At 43.5% G+C, this 22,078-nt stretch overlaps 1 protein-coding gene across 1 annotated transcript; it reads left to right on the plus strand.

Annotated features, from left to right (window-relative positions):
• Nucleotides 1–289: 289 nt before the first annotated feature.
• On the plus strand, nucleotides 290–18,438 carry IRS4 (insulin receptor substrate 4). Its single transcript, XM_033945579.1, is given in 19 exon segments — nucleotides 290–1,395; nucleotides 1,398–1,646; nucleotides 1,648–1,950; nucleotides 1,952–2,026; nucleotides 2,028–2,051; nucleotides 2,053–2,145; nucleotides 2,147–2,206; nucleotides 2,208–2,643; nucleotides 2,646–2,943; nucleotides 2,945–3,116; nucleotides 3,118–3,179; nucleotides 3,181–3,364; nucleotides 3,366–3,419; nucleotides 3,421–3,459; nucleotides 3,461–3,622; nucleotides 3,624–3,650; nucleotides 3,652–4,114; nucleotides 10,902–11,108; nucleotides 17,272–18,438. Coding segments are annotated over 19 exon segments (3,408 nt in total). The 5' UTR covers nucleotides 290–900; the 3' UTR covers nucleotides 17,277–18,438.
• The last annotated feature ends 3,640 nt before the right edge of the window (nucleotides 18,439–22,078 follow it).

Genomic DNA, 22,078 nt, shown 5'->3' on the forward strand with positions numbered 1-22,078 from the left:
GCCCCCCTCTCTTTCCTCCTCAACCCCCCACCTCAGGAATGAAAGCAATGGGAGCCGGGCGGCTCGTTTTACTCCTCCAACACGGGGGCCAATCCACGAACAGCCCGGCGTCAAGACGAGAAAAAGGTTCCGCCTCTTTACTCTCTCTCCCGCCTCTTTTTTTTTTTTTTTTTAATAATAATCATGACGTTCCTAGTAAAGCTTGGCGTATAGAAGACGGAATGCACTCATTGGACAGAATAATAACAACAAACTCGGAAACTCCCGCCCCAGTCCTGAATGGCTCGGGGAACCGGGGAGGGAGAAGAGCTCAGTTCGGCTTTGGATTGGTTCTGTGAAACCAGCCAGTTACAAGAGTTTCGGTTCTGAAACGCGCGCGCGCGCGCCTCCTCCAACTCTAATAGTAGGCTGAAGCTTTCGCCGAGGCGAGCCTCAGATGGGCCGCGTGACGCAGGCGGGGGTGGAGTCACATGGTTGTTTTCGCCGTGCCGCCGCTGCTCGGTGTGTGAAGTAAAAGCGGCGGCGGAGTGGCTCGTTCGCGAAGCCGAGATGCTCCGTGCCTCCCCGGTGGCGATTTTCCCTGTCTTGCGTGTTGTCGTTGTTGCCTTTGAGCGGACATTCTCCTTTGACATTCCGGCGTAGTAGTTAAAAAAAAAAAAAAAAAAAGAAGAAGAAGAAGAGAGCGGCGTGCCTGGCCCCAGAACGAGAGTGCGCGCGCGAGAGACGAGAAAACAAAACAGTATCTCGGAGGCTCGCGGACTCTTCCCCTGCGCGGGATTTCTCTGTGGTGTTTTCATTTATTTGTTATTTCTGGCGGGAGGAGGAGGGGGGGTGGCGGCTGTGGAAAGACAGTCACCCGGCAGACCGTCCTCCCCCCCCACCTCATTCAATCCGGGAAAAATGGCGAGTTTGATGAATTACCGAGAGAAGATCGAGGCGCAGCCGCCTGCGGCGGCGACGGCAGGGGGCGGCGTCCCCGCGGACTCCTCAGAGGGGGAGGGGGAGGCGGCGGCGAACCAGGTCGTCGCTCAGCGTGAGGAGAAGCCCGGCTCCCCGGCGGACGACGTGCGCAAGTGCGGCTACCTGAGGAAGCAGAAGCACGGCCACAAGCGCTTCTTCGTGCTGCGCGAGCCCAGCCGCCTGGGGCCCGCCCGCCTCGAGTACTACGACAGCGAGAAGAAGTTCCGCAGCGGCTTGCGCTCGGCCCCCGCCGGCCCGCCCAAGCGGCTCATCCCGCTCTCGCAGTGCTTCACGGTGAGCCGCCGGGCGGATGCCAAGAACAAACACCTGCTGGCCCTCTACACCAAGGACGAGTACTTCGCCGTGGTGGCCGAGAGCGAGCAGGAGCAGGAGAGCTGGTACCGGGCGCTGAGCGAGCTGATGGGCGAGAGTAGGGCGGGGCTGCGCGCCGGAGCCCGACGAGCTGGAGGAGTGCCGACGGCGCCCTGAAGCCCGGCGCCGTCTTCAAGGAGGTCTGGCAGGTGACCGTGAAGCCCAAGGGCCTGGGCCAGAGCAAGAACCTGGCGGGCGTCTTCCGCCTCTGCCTCTCCAGCAAGATGGTCCACCTGGTCCGCCAGAACTCGGACGTGCCATGCCTAGCACCTGACTTGCTCATGAACATCCGGCGCTGCGGCCACTCGGAGAACTCTCTTCTTCATCGAGGTGGGGCGCTCCTCCTCAGTGGGGCCTGGCGAGCTGTGGTATGCAGGTGGACGACTCTCGGTGGTGGCGCCAGAGCATGCACGATAGCCTTCCTGGAGACCATGAAAGCCCTGATAAGCCTTCGCCGAGTTCCGGCCCCGGAGCAAATAGCCAGGTCGGGCGCCAACCCCATCTCCTTCATCACCAACATGGCGACACCTGGGCAACTTGCCGCCCAGCCAGACCGGGCTGCAGAGGCGATCGAGGACCGAGAGCGCGGCTGGGACACCGCCTACGGCGAAGAGCGGCCGCCTACCGCTTCAGGACGTCCAGCGAGGGCGAAGGGACGATGACGAGGCCGTTCCGGTCGGTCACCGGCAGCTTGCTTTCACTTGAACACCGCCAGGATTGAACCTCGGTCGCCATAGAAGGGACGGGCAGATACGTGAGAGCGCCTTTAATTCCTGCTATCATACCAGGTCTGCCTCGCTGCCAGTGTCGCATTTTCCCATCTGCAACCAGCCCAATAAGTGTGTGTTCTAGCAGTGGTCATGGCTCGGCTTCGGTACACTGTTGCCAGACCTTCTAGTTCCTCGGTCTGTGGTTCCCCAAGTGATGGAGGCTTTATCTCTTCTGATGAGTATGGCTCTAGCCCAGGAGATTTTAGGTATTTTAGAGTTAGGAGCAGCACTCCTGATTCCCTGGGAAACACACCTCCGATTAGAGAAGAAAGTAGTTTAAGTGAATACATGTCAATGGGGAAGTCACAAAATGACCAAGCTGGTAGGGATGATTACATGGAAGCTGAAAAATCTTACAGGAAAAGAACATATTCTCTAACTAAACCAACCATTGTAACGGTGCATCAGAGAACACAAACTGCAGCTTCTTTAGATGATGATTCTACAGAGAGCCGCGGACAAATACTTTGTTCTGAATCGCCTAAATTAAAAAGCAGTCATGATTATGTGCCTGACTCTATGTGTAACCAAAGTGGAAATAAACTAGGGATGATGGTTATATGCCAATGATGCCTGGAGTAGCTTCTTCTCTCACAAACAGCAATGACTATTTGCCAATGACGCCTAAAAGTGTTTGTGCTCCAAAACAAATTCTTAACCAGTGGTCTCCTTCCCAGGTGGACACCAAAGGATATATGCTGATGTTTCCTAATGCAGGCTCTTCTCCTGTAAGGAGTCCGTTAACTGGTTTTGTCTCTAAAAATAGTGATAAGGTAATGAATGGCGAGTACATGGATATGTCACACGGCAATTCAGCTCAAAAGCAATCTACTGATTCTAATTTCCCCCAAAAGTTTTAGTTCATATTTTTCTTTGCCTCGAAGTTTTAAGAGTCTGTCAAAGCAAATAGTGACCATAATGAATATATTTCCAATGTCATCACCTGGCAAGTTTTTGCACATGGGAGTTGAGAATGTAAAGAGTTACACTAATGGGCTAACTAAATGGTGCATCTAAATCTTCTGACGACAAGCTGGAGCTGAACATTAAGGTTGCAAGACCTACTAGACTTCCTTTGGATACAAAGGAGATGTACTATACTGGGATATTTTGATCATACCATTCTACCAGAACCAAATAGCCCTGGTGAATACATAAATATTGACTTCAGTGAAAAAGCAAGCAATACACCATATTCATTGTCTGCTGATAGGATCCCCATCGTCTCTTTAGGATCGAGCTGTGACCATAGACAGTCCCCATCTTTCTGATTACATGAGTGTTGACCTTGATTTGCAGTCTCCAAAGCATACAATTTGAACTACCAAGTTCTTTAACAGACCTTTCTATTTATGCAGGCTTCTAGTATCTCCAGAAACCCACCAAATACTGTCTATGCCAGGCTTCCATGTGGTACTGCTTGTGTTGGCACAGTAAGCAGTAGGAATGATGATTATACACAAATGACTTTCAACATGGCAATGACACCACCAAAGTCTTTCAACACAGAATCAAGTCATTGGCCCAATAGTAGATAGTCCTCCATCCAATTGTAAATAGATTGTGCATTGGTGACAGGTACCTTAGTAACAATAGCTTCTCTGCTGAGCCCCCAGTTGGACCTAAAGTAATAAGAGCAGACCCACAAGGTAGAAGGAGACACAGTTCTGAAACTTTCTCTTCCTCTGGGACAATAACCACTTCCTCTTCTATTTTTACTGAGAGTAGCAAAAGACACAGTTCAGCATCCTTTGACAATGTTTGGCCAAACCCGATTGAAAGCACATGTGACAGCCAGGAGGAGGGAAGAATGGCCAGAAATTCTCCTGGATTTTGGAATGGTTTAATTTATATAACTCTGAATGTACATGATGCTGCTGTAAAACTTGAATCTTGTACTTCATCAAATTGCCATCCTCTCCAAGGTGCTACTAGGAGTTTGGACAATGGAACATATGTAAGCTTAGATTTCCAGTGCTCTGATGGGTTGAAGTGCACATCTACAAGGAAAGGTTAGTAATTTGACAGTAAATTATTTGTTTATATTAAAAGTGAGTAATGTATATTAAGATGAGTTATTTGCAATATACTGTTAGAAAAAGAGAGAAAACGGTGCTTATTTGTACTATCCCTGGTGGTTCTCATGTCAGCAAGAACACGGGGTAAAGAATAAAGTAGGATGATTATTTTATATATTTAAAATCTTTATTGATTTTCAAACTTTGACAGTGTAGTAATACAATTAATTGAACAAACACTGCATAAAACGCACTATTAAATAAACACTTTTTTTCTAGCAATGTGGGCTAGCAAGACAGTACATCTAAGCCTATTTTATTCGGCTGGCTTACTTGAATTATAGATACACTTTTTTGTTCAAAATTTTTAAACAAAATTGGGACAAAGTACTAGTTAACTGAACTCTTTTTAACTTGAGGCTAAACTTCCATCATAATTCAGTGTATGTTAGTCAATGAGAGAGTACAGTAGTTTTTTTTTTTTGTATATTATTTGTATAATTCAACATCAATCTTCAGTTTAAGAACCGGGTGGGTTGATGGAATCTTAAATTTCCAAGTTTTTTTTTTTTTTTTTTTTTTTAATTGAAGAGATAAACAAGTTATTGATTTATTACTGACTTTTTCTATTATCCTTTATTTGTCTATTAACTCCCTCCATGCCCTGTAGATGTGCTAGCTTGTGTTTATCTTATAGTCTGAAGACATATATTTAGGGGCCAAATTCTATAAATCGGTGTCCCGATTGTAGGCGGCCAATTGGGACGCAGGTTTTAAAAAAAAAAAACAAACGCCTCCTGAGGCAGGCCGTCTACATTGGAGGTGCCTCCAGGAGCCTAGGGAGGCACATAAGCCTGCTTAAGGCCGCGCATGGCTTGGCCCAGAAGTAGCGTAAGGTAGACCTAGGTGGTCCTATGTGCCTTCCTAGGCTTGTGGAAGATGTGTGCAATGTAGGCCAGCAAAGTGCTGGCCTACGTTGTAAGCAGACATGGCCGCCGAGCATATCGTGGCAAGGGATCTCCCCAACTGCGATAAGTTTAGCAGCAGCCTATTCCCCCGTACATCACCAGCAGGAGGGATGCCCAGTCCCTCCTGCCAGAACCCCCCTTCCTGTACAACACTGGCAGGAGGGATGGCTAGTCCCTCCTGCCGAAACCCACCCCCTATCTTAAATCGTTCCTGCCTCCAGCCGGCTGGCCCGCCTTCTCAAGAATGACAGGCCTGCCCCTTCCTGGTGCATCATGGGATGCACCGGGGAGGGGCCTTAGACCCTGATTGGCCCAGGCGCTTAAGGCCCCTCCTGTAGAAGGGGCCTTAGGCACCTGGGCCAATTGGAATCTTAGGCCCTATTCGCAGTGCATTCTGGGATGCACTGGGAGTGGCCTAAGATTCAGATTGGCCAGATCCATTAGGATGGGGCTATTTTTTTAGGGGGGAGGCTTCACACCTTGGGAATTTTGTGTTTGGTAAGATGTTAGAGAAATAGGCTATCAACCTACCAGTGATGGCGTGGCAGTATTAAGCCACTGATTTGATAGTACTGTGCTTCTGGGCAGTAAAATAATATAGTGTGGGTTGTGGTGGTGAGCGGTAATGAGCTGCGTTATATGCATTTACGTGTTTTGTATCTTGTGACAAACGATAATTTGTCACTTAGGGCCTCTTTTTCTAAGGTTGTGTTAGGCTTTATCGCAGGCTGCGATGGTATTAGCTCTGATGCTCATAGGAATTTTGTGAGTGTCGGAGCTAATACCTCCATGGCTGTCAAAAAAACCCCTCCCAAACCTAACGTGGCTTCGTAAAAGGGGGAGTTAAAGCTCTTTAACATGTACTGAGAGGCAAATAATGTAACTTGGAGCTCAAATGCAAATGCTTAACCTCATATCTTCAATGCACACTGTTACGATATTTAATTCCTTTTATTTATTTGATGCGTTTGCTGTAAAAATAAGCAGCATTCAAAGTACTGTTGAAATTCTTGTATAAATATTGTTTTCCTAAACGAGCTGAAGTCCCATTTTTGAAGTTTAACTGCTTTTCAAAGAGCAAAATTGTATCTTTATGTTACAAAGAATGGGTGAAAATATTTCTTTATGCATATACTGTACAGTAAACCTTTTATGGTTGCACCTTTCAGATTTAATTTTCTCTTAGTGATACATTTTATTAGTGGTGTTCCTAAATTACTATCTGTAAACTTGTGTGCTTAAAGGTTAAATAAAAAATTGCAGCATTATATATTTGAATAATGCACATTAGTGAAGACTTAAACATTTGATTTATCGTTAAAATAAAAAGGATGCTTATGCATCACTCTGGGATATTAATTGCATGCTAAAAAAAAGTGCATACTTACAATTGAAGGTTGATTTTTCAGGTATCAATAGAAATATATTTAAAAATGCTTCATTGCTTCATTCTTTTGGTTAAGAACCAGTGAATTAAATTTGTCAGCTGTATTTTGTTAGAATGAAAACCATATTCATGAAAGAGAGAGAAATGGGTATAAATCCGTCTTTAAGCCTGCTAAGAATATTTGTATGCATACACTACCATCACTAGAGGTAGCTCAAAGTAGAGGAATGCTATGAGGTGCATAATAAAAAAAGCCTAAATCCCCTTTGGGCTTAAGGCCCTGGGCGCCCAAAGTAGGCAGCAGGGAAATGTCCATTCTCAAAAAAAACCATCCAAAATGTGTTTTTCCAAGAATGGCTTACCTTGTACGTTCAGGAGTTTAATCGCCCAGACCGCCACTAGATCTACTTTTAAGCCCTATTCTTGAAAAAAATTTGCCCAAGTCCCAAACGGCCAAAACAAGACTTTTTTGGCATGGGAGGGACCAGTCCTTAGCCTAAAAGCACGATTCTCTAACCTGCATCTGTCATAAGTGCCGGTTAGAGAATCATGGAACAGTCCGTCCCCCACCCCTGCAACGATCACAGTAGGAGACCCATTCCCTCCTGCTGACACTCCCAAATCCTCCCGTAATCTTCCCCGGCAGGAGGGATGCCCAGTCCCTCCTTCCATGAACCCTCCCCAAAGCATCAAGGCAGGAGGGATGCCCAGTCCCTCCTGCCAATATCTTCCCCCCCAAGGCTACTCCCACCTGGGACTCGAGAGAACTGACGGCAACCGTTCAGGGAGCAGCGTGGACCCAGGCTAGAGAGCGAAAAGCTCGCTCTTACCTTGTGCGCCACTGGCTACAAGATCTGAGGCAGCTGTCCAGCGAGGGAGGGGCTCAGGGCAGGAGCATGAAAAGCTCGCTCCTGCCGATACACCGCTGGACCACCAGGATTAAAAAAGGTACCTTATATGTGACATTGTGGTCTGTGACGTAATATTTGCTCCATAAGACGCATAGACATTTCCACCCACTTTGGGGGGAAAAAAAAGTGCGTCTTATGGAGTCAAAAATATGATATGTTACTTTATCCAAGGGCTTGACAAACTTTCTTGGAATTTAGGAGCCGCTGTTTCTGATTTACTATTCCATTCTTCATCTACTTGAAAAAGTTTAACAAAGCATGCTCTTAAATGTGTCATTATCCAGCATTGGCATCAACTAACAGCCTTTCCTATCACCCACCATAAAGATGCTGTTAACCGTTTGAAAGATGTGTTTATGGTGTTGGGCTTTTGGAATTATCTGTAACCATTGCCCAGGTCCCATCCTCTCTTATTCGTCTTCCCCTTCATTCTGTCATGAGGGTGGGGGTTACAAGTAAGAAAGTCTCTGTGCTCCCCCCCACCAATACTCCCCCCAATACACACTGTGTGTGTGTGTGCACATTGTGTTTTTTGGAAACTGCCTTTGTGAGTGTGATAGTCATTTACCCAAGCAAATGGTATATTTGAAAACTACATCTTTCTTGCGTGTAAAAGTATTTGCTAATATTCGTTTTGAGTGTTGCTGTCAGGATTTGTTTTGCTTTGATTGGAGTTTCTGTTTGCTATCGTAGATGACTGCCTATTTCTTAATGTTTGGGCCGGCTGACTTTCACTCCTACCCTCTCTTGTTCAGGCCAAGCCAGCTGCTGGTCTTGCAAGACTAGATTTAGGTATCCCCTCCTCCTTACATTTAGTAGAAGTGATGCTGCCTTCAATGCAAAAATTGCCTTTTTAACATCTTTACTATACTGCTGCTGAGCTCTTGATCTGGTCTCCAGTCCTGTGAGACTTGAAACAGCAATATCAAACTCTTCCTGCACTGTGTGACTCAAATTCATTCTAAGATAGCGGTGGGGCGGTTCAGATTTCAGCCTGTTTTGCAGAGGAAGTATTCAGGACTTGAGGGCCCAAAGCCCGAGTGTCAGAATCCAATATCCAGGCATCTTGGCTCAACAAATATTGGGCACTAGGTTTGCCATTGAAGTATTCTGCAGAAATTTGAGGATGGTTTGATTTGTTTATACCAATTTCTGCTTTTCTTCATATAATATTTTAGAACATCATTTGGCATTCATAATTAGATTCCTTACATCAGAGGTGTCACTCAAATCACATAAGGGGTCAAAATCTAAAACACAGGCTAAGTTGTGGGTCAGATTTTTTTATTAATATACTTACCTCTTCCTTTGCTGATGCACAGCATGGGCCCCAGCGCCAGTGGTGGGTCCGATACTCACAGGACTTCTGTGAGCATCGGATCAATTGCCACTGGTGCTAAAACTCATGCGCCAGCAGAGGAGGCTAGTATTAGTAGAAGTATAGGGATACAACCTCTCCAACCCCACGCAGGCTACAAATAAATAAAAAAGACTTTTCCTCTCTTAAGTCCTAGTTCATGCTTGCTGTCCAACACCAACTCTGGCAGGATACACATTTTATATTTGACATATTGTAATCATAAAATAAAAAATAAAATTATTTTTCTACCTTTTGTCTGGTCATTTTGCTTTTAGCCCCAGTTTCTCTTTCTTATTTTTGTCTATCTTCTAATTCTCTTTCCAGTGTCTGCTGTCCATTTTTTTCTCCTCTTTTCTCTTGCTCCAGTCCCTGTCTCCAACATATTGATTTTTCCCTTTCAACTTTTCTCCCTTTTTTCTGCCTCTGTCCACTCAAATCTTGCTTTCTTTCTTATCCTTCTCCTTTTAAAATTTTCAGCTACCTATCAATTTTCCATCTTCTCTTAATCTGTAGCTCTCCTATTTCCCATCTCACTCCTTTCCCCAGCCTCCTTTTTACTTCTATCTCTCCTCCTTTATCCTCTTGGTCCAATATTTTGCTCCCTCTTTTCTGTTCTTCTTCCTCCCCCCTTGATGCTGAGCAATGAGATGGAAGGGAAAAAAAAAAGATGCTGTCTCTCTCTCTCTCTCTCTCTCCCTTCCACCCCCAGGCCTAACATTTCTCCCTCATCTCCAAATCCAACTTCTCTCCCTTTCTCTTCCCAACTGTCCCCCATCCCATCTCTCCCTCTGTCTGCCTGCCTCCCTACCCCCAGGTGCACCATTTTTCCCTTTCTCTTCCCAACAGTTCTCCCTTTAAAGTATCTTTTTCCCTCTTCCTCCACACTACCTCAGGTCCAACCTCTCTCCCTTCATCTCGCTCTCCTTACAGCTCAGCTTGCCTTTCCCTCCAGCACCGATCCCTCTCTCCTCACAGCTCAGCATGCCTTTCCCTCCAGCGCCGGTCCCTCTCTCCTCACAGCCCAGTGTGTCTTTCTCTCCAGCGCCACAAAGCCGAGGAATCTTCGGTCTCAGCAATTCAGGAGTGTTGTACATGGCTCCTCCTTCTGGTTTTCGCCTGTTGCAGTTTCTCCAATGACGCTCAACTTCCGGTTTCTGCCCGGGTGAACCGCAGCGGATGGAAGGCAGGAGGGGGAGCCACGAACAACACTGCCGAAGCCGGCAGACTTTCCGGCATGATGGCGATGTTGGATCAGCGCGGGAGGGAGGACAACGGGCTCTGAGAAGGGGAAGTTCAGGGAGCATTGCCGCAGGCCACATAAAAAGGCCTGGCGGGCCGAATTTGGGCCCGAAGGCTTTGTGTTTGACACATGTGCCTTACATAGTTGAAGACAGCAGATAAAAGACCTGCATGGTCCATCCAGTCTGCCCAGCAAGATACTCATAGTATAAGGCAGGGCTACTCAATTCTTGTCCTCAATTCCAGGCAGGCCAAGTTTTCAGGATACAGTATCCACAATGAATATACATGAGAGATTTGCATGTTCTGCCTCAGTAAGCAAATTTTCTCTTATGGATATTCATTGTGGATATCTTGAAAACTTGGCTTGCCTGGGGATGTCGAGGACTAGAATTGAGTATCCCTGGCATAAAGTATGATGTGATGCTACACATGCCACCCTGGCTATGTCATCCCTGGTGGAAGCATGCAGATTGCAGAATTGGTTAGTGGATATCGCTGCTTAGCTGCACATAAGTAAGCTACTCTTTAAGGAGTGACTGCTTTTTAGGGAGGAACTGGAAAAGCTAGCAAGACATGGGGAATGCCAAACTTTGGCACCTCCTGGAGGACTATCCCCCCAACAGTGCAACAGTGCAGGGGAGAACTCGCTTCAGGGCCTGGGGGTACTTTGTATTTCAGACAGGCAGGTGGGGCCAGAATGGGCAGCACTAGTCCCTGCTTTATTTCCCTCAAGGTCACCCAGTGATGGTGAGTGAGCCTCTCAGTGATTTGTGTGGTTGAATGGCTCAGCGATTTGATTACGAGGGGGCCCTGTATCAACTCAGACCATTGGTTTCTAGAGGTGGTACTCTAGCATTATGCTCTGGAATTCGCAAAGCCAGTGATCAATCCTTACTTGATGTTCCTTTTGTAGTTCCTCACTCAAAACACGGGCGTTCAGTACCCTCCATCACTTGCTCAAGATGGACACAGTGGCTACGCTTCCATTTCCTTTGTACTGAAGAAAAGAAGGGTCTCTTTCTCACCCATTCTGATCTTGAAGGGAGTTGGAAGCCTCACTGCAAGTCTCTCCTTTCTGAATGGCAAACCTTGTGCTTTGTGATAGCTTTGGTCAGGCCAGGTGAGTTCCTTATGTCCTTGGACTTCAGAGGCCTATTTCTGTATCACCATCAGACCCACATACTGGTGATTGCCGCAATTTTGCATGTTGTAATAACTTTCAGTTCTGTGCAATATCCTTCAGCATTATGCTCAGAATCTTTTCAAAGGTCATGGTGGTTGTGGCAGCCTGCCTGAGGAAATGGGGTATCTGAGTCTACATCTACATGGATAATTGGCTCATTTTTGACTGATTCTGAGGCAAGTCGCACAGGAAAGTCCCTCTTCTGGTGAGACTAGTTGGGTGTTGAATTTTGAGCAGAGCTTCTTGCTTCCCTTTTAACCTTGAAATACCTGGGGTGCTTCTTGACAGGCAGGACATGAGATTTGTACCCAAAGACTGGATGCTCGAGCTGTAGGCCAGAGCAGGATTAATTTGTTGAGGGCCCCTAAGCACACTAAGTCCACTAGGCCCCACCTGCCCTTCCCCCATTTATTTACCCTTTTTCTCTTATTTAGTACTTTAGTTCCACTTTTTTTTCTTATTTTAAAACTAGCTGATCACCCAGCATTGCCCAGATATAAATTCCTTTGAGGAACTTTCACTTGAGGATTAACATCAAACAAATTTTCAGTTTTTCACTTTCTGTTTAGGCTTCACCACATCACACCACAGCTGCATTTCTTATATATTGTTAAATGACTGTGTGACATGATTCCCGAAGCTGGCACCTCTCTTCTCTGCCCCTTGCCTCTTCCCATTCCTCTCCACATATGCGCCTCCTTCCCCTCCCCCCATACTTCTAGTTGACGTTGTTCACGGCGTTGTCCAGATATAAATTCTCTTGGGTTTTGGTTTACATTCACTTGAGAATTAACATCACACAAAATGTTCAGTTTTCAGTTTCTGTTTAGGCTTTACCACACCACGGCTGCACTTCCTTATATACTGTTGACTGTGACATAAGTACACAGAAGGCCATGAAGCAGCCTGTAAGTGTTGCTGGCCTGATGCTCCTCTTCCGGAAGGAATTTATGGTTGCGGTCGGCGGGGATCGGTTGGGAGGGAAGGAAGGATGGAGGGTCAGCGGGGGTTCAGCTGCACGGCGGGTGTGGGAATGCTCAAGGGTTCTGCATGAGGGATGGGAAGGAAGGAAGGATGGAAACTGGGCAAGGGTTTTGCACAAGGGATGGGAGGGAGGGAAGGATGGAAACTGGGCAAGGGTTCTGCTGCACAGGGGGATGGGAGGGAGGGAGGGATAGAAAGATGCTGCAGAGGGAAGTCACAAGGGAATGGGTGAGAGGGAAGGAAAGATGTTGCGCATGTGGGGGAAAAGAAAGAGGAAGTATCGGGGTGAAGGAGAAGAAGGGAGAGATGATCATGTATTTGAAAAAAAATAAGCCCTACCTGAAAATAAAACCTAGTGCCTTTTTTTGGGCCCCAAATGACTATAAGACACTGTCTTATTTTCGGGGAAACATGATAATATCTGGAGGAAACTCACAAAGAAAATCTACTGTAGCAGCATTTGTAAATTGATTCTAAATTAAGCATGCCATTGCTTTAACATTCTTATAGCAAAACACCCTTTGACAACATATTTATCAAAGATATGTTCTGTTCTGCCCAACATTTCTCTTAACTCTACAAGAGCTTATTCTTTCATTTTTACATGTCCTTGAAAGCTTAGATTTTTAAGCACGATCAGGGCTTTGCATTTATTGGCAATTTATTGGTATTGTCGTCAATCCTTAACACTACTCCACTGACCTCCAACCCAGTCAGCTGATTAACCGTTCCCCTTAACTGTATTCATGACATCCTGTTTGTCTGTCTTGGCTGTTTAGATTGTAAGCTCAAGCAGGAAACTGTTTTCTTCTTTTTATGACTACAGCGCTGCATACATCTGGTAGCGCTATAGAAATAATTAGTAGTAGTAAAGAGTCCATGTGCATAAAGTAGTTACTTAACGTAACAGGTGTTATCCAGAGACAGCAGGCAAATATTCTCATGTATAGGTAACATCACCGACGGAGCCCTAGTACGGGCTACTTTAAAAGTGCATTGTCGCTTTAAGACTTTAGAAAGTTTGCGATAGCCCGAACTGCGCATGCGTGAGTGCCTTCCTGAATGATGTAGGGCGCACAATCCCTCAGAAGCCAACCTGGGGAGTTGGGTGGGTTTGTGAGAATATCTGCCTGCTGTCCCTGGATAATACTGTTACGATAAATAACTGTACTTTATCCCGGGACAAGCAGGCAACATTATTCTCACGTATGGGTGACCTCCAAGCTAACAAAAATGGGATGGTGGGAGTGTTGGCCTTTTAGGAAAATACATTTTTTAAATACAGATTAGCCGAAGTGCACATCCCGTCTGAAGAAAGACTCCAGATAATAGTGAGAAGTGATTGTATGAACTGAGGACCAGGTGGCAGCTTTACAGATTTCTTCAATGGGAGTAGATCTGAGGAAAGCAACAGAAGCTGCCATAGCTCTATTTTTGTGGGCTGTGACACGACTCTCCAGTGCCAATTCAGTCTGAGCATAACAGAACGAGATGCAGGCAGCCAGCTAGCCAGTTGGAAATCATTTTCTTGGAAATAGGATGCCCCAACTTGTTTGGATCAAAAGAGATGAACAGTTGGGGAGATGTTCAATGTGGCTTTGTACAGTCAATGTAATAGGCCAAAGCCCGTTTACAGTCCAAAGTATGTAAAGCGGATTCTCCAGCATGAGAATGAGGCTTAGGAAAAAACACTGGTAGAACAATTGACTGATTAAGATGAAATTCAATGACAACTTTGGCTTTGTATGCAGAACCACTTTGTCATGATGAAAAACTGTAAAGGATGAATCTTCTACCAAGGCTTGCCCCATTGAGCAAAGATGGACTAGAGAGTTGAGAGTCCATTCATGAGGCTGAAGAATTCTGCTGAGGTTGTCTGCTAGGAAATTCTTCTCCCCCTGTATGTAGACAGCCTTTAGGAAAAGGTTGCGAGCCATTGCCCAGGTCCAGATTTTCTGGGCTTTCTTACACAACAGGAGAGAACCCAAGCCTCCTTGCTTGTTTATGTAGTACATTGCTACTTGATTGTGCAAAGAAGGAAGACATGAGGGCAGAGAAGATGATGAAAGGCCTTGAGGGCATAAAACATTGCTCTGAGTTACAGGAAATTGATGTGAACTTTCCATATTTTGGTGGTCCAAAGACCCTGAGTCTGAAGATTGTCCATATGAGCCCCCCAGGCATAAGGGGATGCGTTCTGTTGTGATGATGAGGCAAGTGAAAAAGGAGACCTCTGGATAAATTGGAGGAGGTCATCCACCATCGAAGTGACCGCAGAAGCGATGATGTCACAAATATATGTTGTGAGAGATGGTCCGTCGCTTCGGACCACTGAGAAGCAAGGGTCCACTGAGGCATGTGAAGATGTAGCCTTGCCGGTGGTGCCACATGGACAGTGGAAGCCCATTTGGCCTAGAAGAACCATCATGTGCCTGACAGAGATGGATTGAAGAGGAAGCAATTGCTGACAAAGGCGAATGTAGAGCCTGAAGACGATCTTGAAGAAGAAACACTCTCATGAGAGTTGCGTCTAGGATTGCCCTAATGAACTGTAGACACTGAGTTGGAAGAAGATGTGATTTGGGGACGTTAACTTCGAATCCTAGTATCTGAAGAAAAGAAATGGTCTGAGATGTTGCTTGTGATGAAACAGCCTTGATCAACCAGTCATCCAGTAAGGGAAGACTTGAAGGCTGTTTGATCGGAGAGATGCGGCACTACAATGAGGCACTTCGTGAAGACCCTGGGAGAAGATGCCAGGCCGAAGGGAAGAACCTTGTACTGCTAATGACATCGATTGATTTAGAAATGGAGGTAGTTCCTGGAAGATGGAATGAATTGGATTGTGTGTGTGGGCTTCTTTGAGATCCATAGAGCATAGTCAGTCGTGCTGATTGAGGAGTAGGATAAAGCAGGGCGGGGGATAGCATTCTGAATTTCTCCTTGACTAGAAATTTGTTGAGAGCTCAGAGATCCAGGATGGATCTCAGTCCTCTGGTCTTCTTGAGGACTAAGAAGTAACAGGAGTAGAATCCCTGCGCCTGCTGATTGAGGGGAACTTCCTCAATGGCATTCAGCAGGAGAAGAGATTGAACTTCCTGCAGAAGAAGGGAGGACTGTGCAGGGTCCAAAACAGACTCTCTTGGAGGATGGTCTGGTGGCAGGGTGTGAAAATTGAGAGTGTAACCTTGACAATATGATGGTGAGGACCCAGAGGTCTGATGTTATGAGCTCCCAGCAAGCTATGAAAAATTGAAGATGGCCTCAGATGGGCTGAGGCAAAGTCTGCAGAATGTTGACGTTGGCTGTGCCCTGAAGAAACATGTCAAAAAGGCTGTGTAGACTTTTGGGGGGCAGCCTGTTATTTTTGCTGTTGCTGACATGGTTGCTGTTGTCTCTGTCTCCTTGGTTGAGGAGGAGCAGGGGTCGTAGGTTTTGCAGCAAACCTTCTCTGATATGAAGAAGCTGGTCTAAAGGGATGAGAAGGTGGAGGCTTCTTTTTTGGGCTTTACCAGAGTGTCCCATCTGGTATCATGAGCAGACAACTTCTGGGTAGCTGTGTCCATGGAGGCACCAAAAAGCTCGTCCCCCAGACAAGGTGCATTGGCTAACGTGTCCTGATGGTTGAAGTCCTGATGGAACTCGTAAGCCAGGCCAGACATCTCATGGCTACTGACATTGCCGCAGCAAGGTGAGGTAAGCTCAAAGGTATCATAGACTGAATGAGCCATGTGGAGCTGGAGCAGGTCAGAAATGAAATGCTGAAAAGCAGGAAGCTTACGTTCTGGGAGATATTTTTGGAACGTGGCAACTTGTTTGATTAAATGCTTCATATAAAAGGAGAAGTGAAAAGTGTAGTTTGTCAGATCGGTTGACTAACATAGCATTTTGGTATAGGCATTTTCCAAACCGGTCCATAGCCTTGCCATCTCTGCCAGGGGGTACAGAGGCATACACACTAGCCCCTGAAGATTTCTTTAGGGTTTATGCCACCTAGAAGAGATTCATGAGGGAGCTGTGGTTTGTCAAACCCAGAGATAGGGACCACTCTATAGGAATAAGACACATCTTAGCTCCGCTGAAACTAAGGGACCGTGTGCCCTACGTCGGGTGGGAAGGCACTCGCGCATACGCGGTTCGGGCTATCGTGAACTTTCTAAAGTCTTAAAGTGGCGATGCACTTTTAAAGTGGTGCATACCGGGGCTCCGTCGGTGACATCACCCATACGTGAGAATATGCTGCCTGCTTGTCCTGGGATAACTGTCAATTGCTAGCTGAAGAAACTTGTACAGTTTGTTGAAAATCACTGCCAGATCAGTTTTCTTTCATGTTTGGATTTTATATTGGGTATTTTTTGCATGTTTGTTTTATTTCCTTATATACACTTTTATCCCTCCAACCCTACTTCAAATCTGCCTTTTGGGGTTTTCTCCCTGTAGCCTCTTTTATGGGTCATCTTTAGCTGGCAACAATGGGGATGGACCAGGTTTGATGTAGTAGGTTAGTGGAGACTTATAGAATACTGCAGCAAAGAACTTCTCCTGGGCAGAGATGGGTGCGAGGTATCCAGTTTCAAATTAGCAGGGTAGAAATATTTTTGAAAAACTTGTGCAAAAGCCCACCTCTATTATTCTGGATTCATGTGTTTTGGGTTTTGTTTTTTTTTTATATGTAGCTTTCTAGCCCTGGTTTGTTTGTTTGTTTGTATCCCTTCTGTAGTCTTCTAGTGGCAGCAATTTTTGTGTAAATACCTTTGCTTCTTCTCTGCCTACACTTGGTTCCTGTCCTACCCACTGATGTTAGTGACATCTGTTGTACCCATCTGGTGACTACTGCTGCTCCTGTTTTTTTTTGCAAAACTCTCCTTGCAGCAAATGTGTATGAACAGAACTTGAATATTATAAGTAAAATGACTGTTACATTCCTGCTTTCATATTGATTTGCTTTTAGAAAATAGTTAAATGACCAAGTGGTAGATTGTCTTTATATGATTAACATATCTCAGAACATATTAAGAGTTCTTTTAGCTGAACAGAGTGAGAGAGTTTAACAGACAATTATATGAATACTAACTTTGAACAAAAATTTCCATTATTTTTCTTTTTATTTCAACAGACTGACTGCATTGCTATAGAAATGATTCTTCAAGAAGAAGAAAGTGCATGGGATACATTGCCTTATGGAAGCAATGGGTTAAGACTGGAAATAATTTTCAATATAACCAAATAATAATTTTGGATGAACAAAGCAATTGTATCATATGGATCAACTGGGTAGCTCTATATAAGACTAATTTTAGTAAAATTGTTGTAGTTTGGTGATGGGAATACAGATTATTTTGGGATTGAAAGCATGAATACTGAAGAAAAGATTTCTGCAACAACTTAGAAAAATAGGTACATCTTTTGATGTCTTGAAGATGGAGGTATATTGATTTGCTGCTTATATGGTACGAAAATAAATGCATAATTTAACATGTGACGTGTAAGTAAGGAAAAGAAGCTTCACAATTTGGGGAGGGGAATAGATCAGTCTATGTATTTATGATCACTGAGAATTCTTGAAATGTTACTTTCCTTTAGTACAAGAACAATTTTTTGATCATAGTGTTTATATTTCTAAAATCTACATATCTGAATCAGAAGTCTCCAATGTGTATAAAGCAAGCTTAAGTATGATAAGATTTCACCCATTCTTTCCCCATAGTTATTTTTAAATGACTTCATTTTGCAATATGTATTTTTCTTTTATGCATACATGGTAGAATGAGTGCAGTATCTTTCAGTTTGAGTTAATAGGAGTTGGATATATGTGTTAATTTTCCTTTTGACTTGGGACCAAGCTTGATGTGTCAACACACTGTTTGCTTAAACACGTTTTGAAACTGTAATTTTTTTTTCTTTGACTTAGCCATTTCCTCTCCCTTTTGGGCATGAAGCCTTCATTTTCAATCTTTTGGGGAATTTTTTCCTCCTTATCTAATCCATTCCCTCAGCCTTCACTTATCTAGTAAGGTCATACCACTGATGATACTGAACCAGAGGACATGCATCAGGATTATTTTCTAAAACCCCTGCAATCATGGGTCTTAAGTCTGGCAATTAGGGGTCATCCTTGAGTAGTGACGACAGCACTGCCATTGAACTATCAGGGTGGTACATGAGTGTGTTTGTATAATGTCTATACAAATGCAGGTGCCAAATTCTTGTACTGTTGCAGTTTGAATTAAATCAGCCTAGACTTTAAAAGGAAAAAAAAATTAAAACCATGGTGATTTTAAGAGTAAAATACTAAGAGGTACTTGGGTAATGAAGATGCACTGTTCACTGGCGTTGAAACTGGTACATATATTCTAATGAGATGGTACTAAGCTGCTGGTAGTTCTCTGCATTTTGTATTGTACACTTATTAGCTGCCTCATCTTCTTGATGATAACCTCTCAGTATTGCCTATGGTATGTTTGACATAGATTGCACATTTTTTTAAATTCAGATTAAATAGTTGTTTGTCTTTCTATTCTGGATGCTCTTGACTTTAAAATATAATGATCAGAACTTATAAAACATGCCTTTTGAAAGCTTTTGAGAAGAGAATATACAGTGTAAAAAAGAAAAAAAATCCACATTGATGTTTGGAAAATTAGTCCCACTTGGTTTGTTGCAGAATACTACTACTTTGATAGTATGTGTCCCATCCTTTTGGGTTTTTTTTTTTTATTTTTTTTTATTAAAGCTTTACTTTTGTAATTTCAAAAGTTATGATGCCACAGTCACATTTAATTCACATTTTACTCTTGAGGCTGCCATTGTACAATATATAGCACTGATTTAACAAATGAAATGAAATGAAATGCAGAATTAATAGGTAACCTCAGAGTAGTGGAAATAACAGGTACAGCATTATATGCAATCTTTTGAAATCTATTTTAGTTTACAGCAAGTTTAATTCAGTATTGTGCTGGAAAATATTTTCAGAATATGTAACATATCACTAAATATTTCTCTTCCAGCTACTGGTTTACAATGCTATGTAGAATGGAAATACAGTAAAACCTTGGATTGTAAGTAACTTGGTTTGCAAGTGTTTTGCAAGACGAGGAAAACATTTTTTTTTAATTTTGACTGGATATACATGCAATGTCTTGCTATACAAGTACATACAGTATACACACATCACAACTGAGCCGATGGTTCTTCTCTCTCTGACACTTCAAGAGTGTAGTGACTTGTCTAGATGAGCGAAGTCTTGCAATACAAGTACGTATAGTATTTTGTATTCAAGTTTTAGGGTTGTGGAACGAATCGTCCTGAGTTTCCATTATTTCCTATGGGGAAATTCGTTTGATATACGAGTGCTTTGGATTACAAGCATGCTTCTGGAACGAATTATGCTCGCAAACCAAGGTTTTACTGTACCAATGATAGAAAATTTTAGTTGTTTCATGTAACTTAATTTGATAATGGGACAGTTATTTTGTCTGTACAGATTTAAACATGGTTGATACTGTTGAATATATTTGCTATTTCTGCTTCACAGATATGTTTTTATTGAGCTGATTATCTGGCTTTGTCTTCCATTGTAAATATTGTTACATTGTTTTCTTTGTAAACATACCGCATTTGCGGGTTTGGGAGACTGGCTTCAAGCTTTGTATAGTGTTTATACAGTATTTTATCAGACTTGACTTTTTCTCTAGAGCTGCTTGCAGTAAATGTGTTCACCTAATCTGTTTGTGTCTTATTTTGTGTGTCCTGAACAAAAGCATGATACCTATACCTGGTTGATCTATGTGTGTGGATTAGATGCAAGGGACAGAAGGGACAGAATTGCAGTTTGGGTGTTAGTGCTGCATATAGATAGGGAAGGATGCTGTTCTTTGGCCATCATGACCCAAGAACAAGGCAGATACTATGTCAGAATGAATGTATGTAATTTGGGATACATCTACAGCATATATTTTGCCAACTTCTTAAAAAAAAAAAAAAAGTGCTGGTCTGATGTTCTCCTTCCAACCTCAGGAACACTTTTGTATCACACAGCTTTTGCAGTAAATAAGTCATAAAGCTTCCTTTAAAACTTTACCAAATATTTTAAAATATTCTAAATAACAAATACATACTGGGTTTTATTAAAAGGCAGTAGAGGTTTCTTCCACGAGTCAGTGAGTTAAATTCTCCGATGCCCATAGAAATTCCTATGAGTGTTGGAGCATTTATCTCACTGGCTCGCAGTAGAAATCTCTACCGCTGTTTAGTAACGGAGAGCCCACAGTTTTTAAAATTCCCTCTCATTCTTCATAATAAATTTTCCAAATAACTGGTTAAATATATGTTCAATATTTCTCTGTGTATTTTACTATTTCTTTTACAAAAATTTAAGCTTTTCTTTTCACAAAGAATCCTGCCTAGTTCATTGTAGTTTAAACTTAGAAATGTTGTGCTAAAAACCTGATCAGTAATGTATGTGGTGGTATGTTAAGGCTTTTATTATTTCTTCATTACTCAGCAATAGAAGTCATAAGTATTTGTCTTCATCATACTCTTGCTGTTAATGCCACAGTATTATAGAAGCATTTTCCATAAGATATTTAATTAAGGAACTTCAAAGCAAATTCAAAGTATCTTTGCAGTGAGTTTTTAATTCCTCCAAAACTGCTTCAATAAGCTAATATCTTGACTGGCCATCAGTTTCACCCCACACTATGAACTGCTTCAGGGAAAAAAAGTTTTCCTTGTAACCTAAGGAGAGGCATTTAAGTGATGAGCATAAGAATAATGAATATTAACATTAATTGTTTTGCAAGCACAGTTACTATTTTCTCAGGATAAAAATAGCATTCAGCTCTTTAGGCTTGCAATACTGCATTCAGTAAAAAATGGTATCTGGCATTTGACACCCACATGTGTATTTAATTTTTTCTCCGTACATAGCATACAAATGGCAGGTGCATTAATTAACAATCAAAAATGCATGCCATTCAGTGTAACCATCTAATCCCTGTGGGGCTAAACCTTCCCAGTGCTAGATGAATGCTTGTTCCTGCAGGAGTGAAAATCTAGATAATTGGATACATTTGATTCCCACCTATTACTAATGGTACTTTAAATGTACAAATGGCCTGAGCAATTCTAGGTTCTAAGCAATGTTTATTCTAAAATACATTCCCTAGCAACAGCAGCAGATGAATCCAGAGACCAATGGGATAGCTCACATCTACCAGCAGGCGGAGATAGAGAAACAGATTAACAGGTGGTCCTATTGGCTGGCACTCCTCCTGTTTATTCAGTATTCTCTATCTCCTAGCAGGTGAAAGTCGCTATTCAACTAGCTCCTGAATTCTGGCTGTGGCTGGAACTTTATTTTCTCCTGTTGAGGTTTCTCTTCAGTGAGACTGCCATTCTGTTTCTCTCCTGTTGAGGTTTCTCTTCATTGAGCTGGCAGTGCTATTTCTCCTGTGGAGATTTTCTCTTCAGTGAGTTGTCAGTACTATTTCTCCTGTTGAGATCTTCTCTTCAGTGAGACAGGGGTGTCCGGCTGAACGGTGCCGGCTTTAGAGGTTACCCTTGGGCCCCCCCTTGTCCCTGCCTCACCCTCCCTCCAATGATAGAGGGTCTGCCCTGGCCCCTATTTTTTCTTCTTTCCATTAAAAAAAAAAAAAAAAAAAAGGGGGACTACACAGCTGAATTTTTGCCCTGCTCGTGCTGAGCAGCCGGTGTTACCGGCGTCTACCGGCACTATTCAGTAGGTTGTGAATATGTGTTTTATTCTACTTGTCTTTGAACTTTGTGGTTGTGTGAGAGCTGTGGGTTCTTGACTATGGCAGTTTTGTTTTGTGGTGGAATGTGTTTTTATATGAGGTTGCTAAGGTGAGGTGGCCTCTGTATTCCCGCGCATAAGTAAGGAGAGCTTCTTTTCTTGCCCT

The sequence above is a fragment of the Geotrypetes seraphini genome, chromosome 5 (genome assembly GCF_902459505.1).
Source record: "Geotrypetes seraphini chromosome 5, aGeoSer1.1, whole genome shotgun sequence".
NCBI lineage: Eukaryota > Metazoa > Chordata > Amphibia > Gymnophiona > Dermophiidae > Geotrypetes > Geotrypetes seraphini.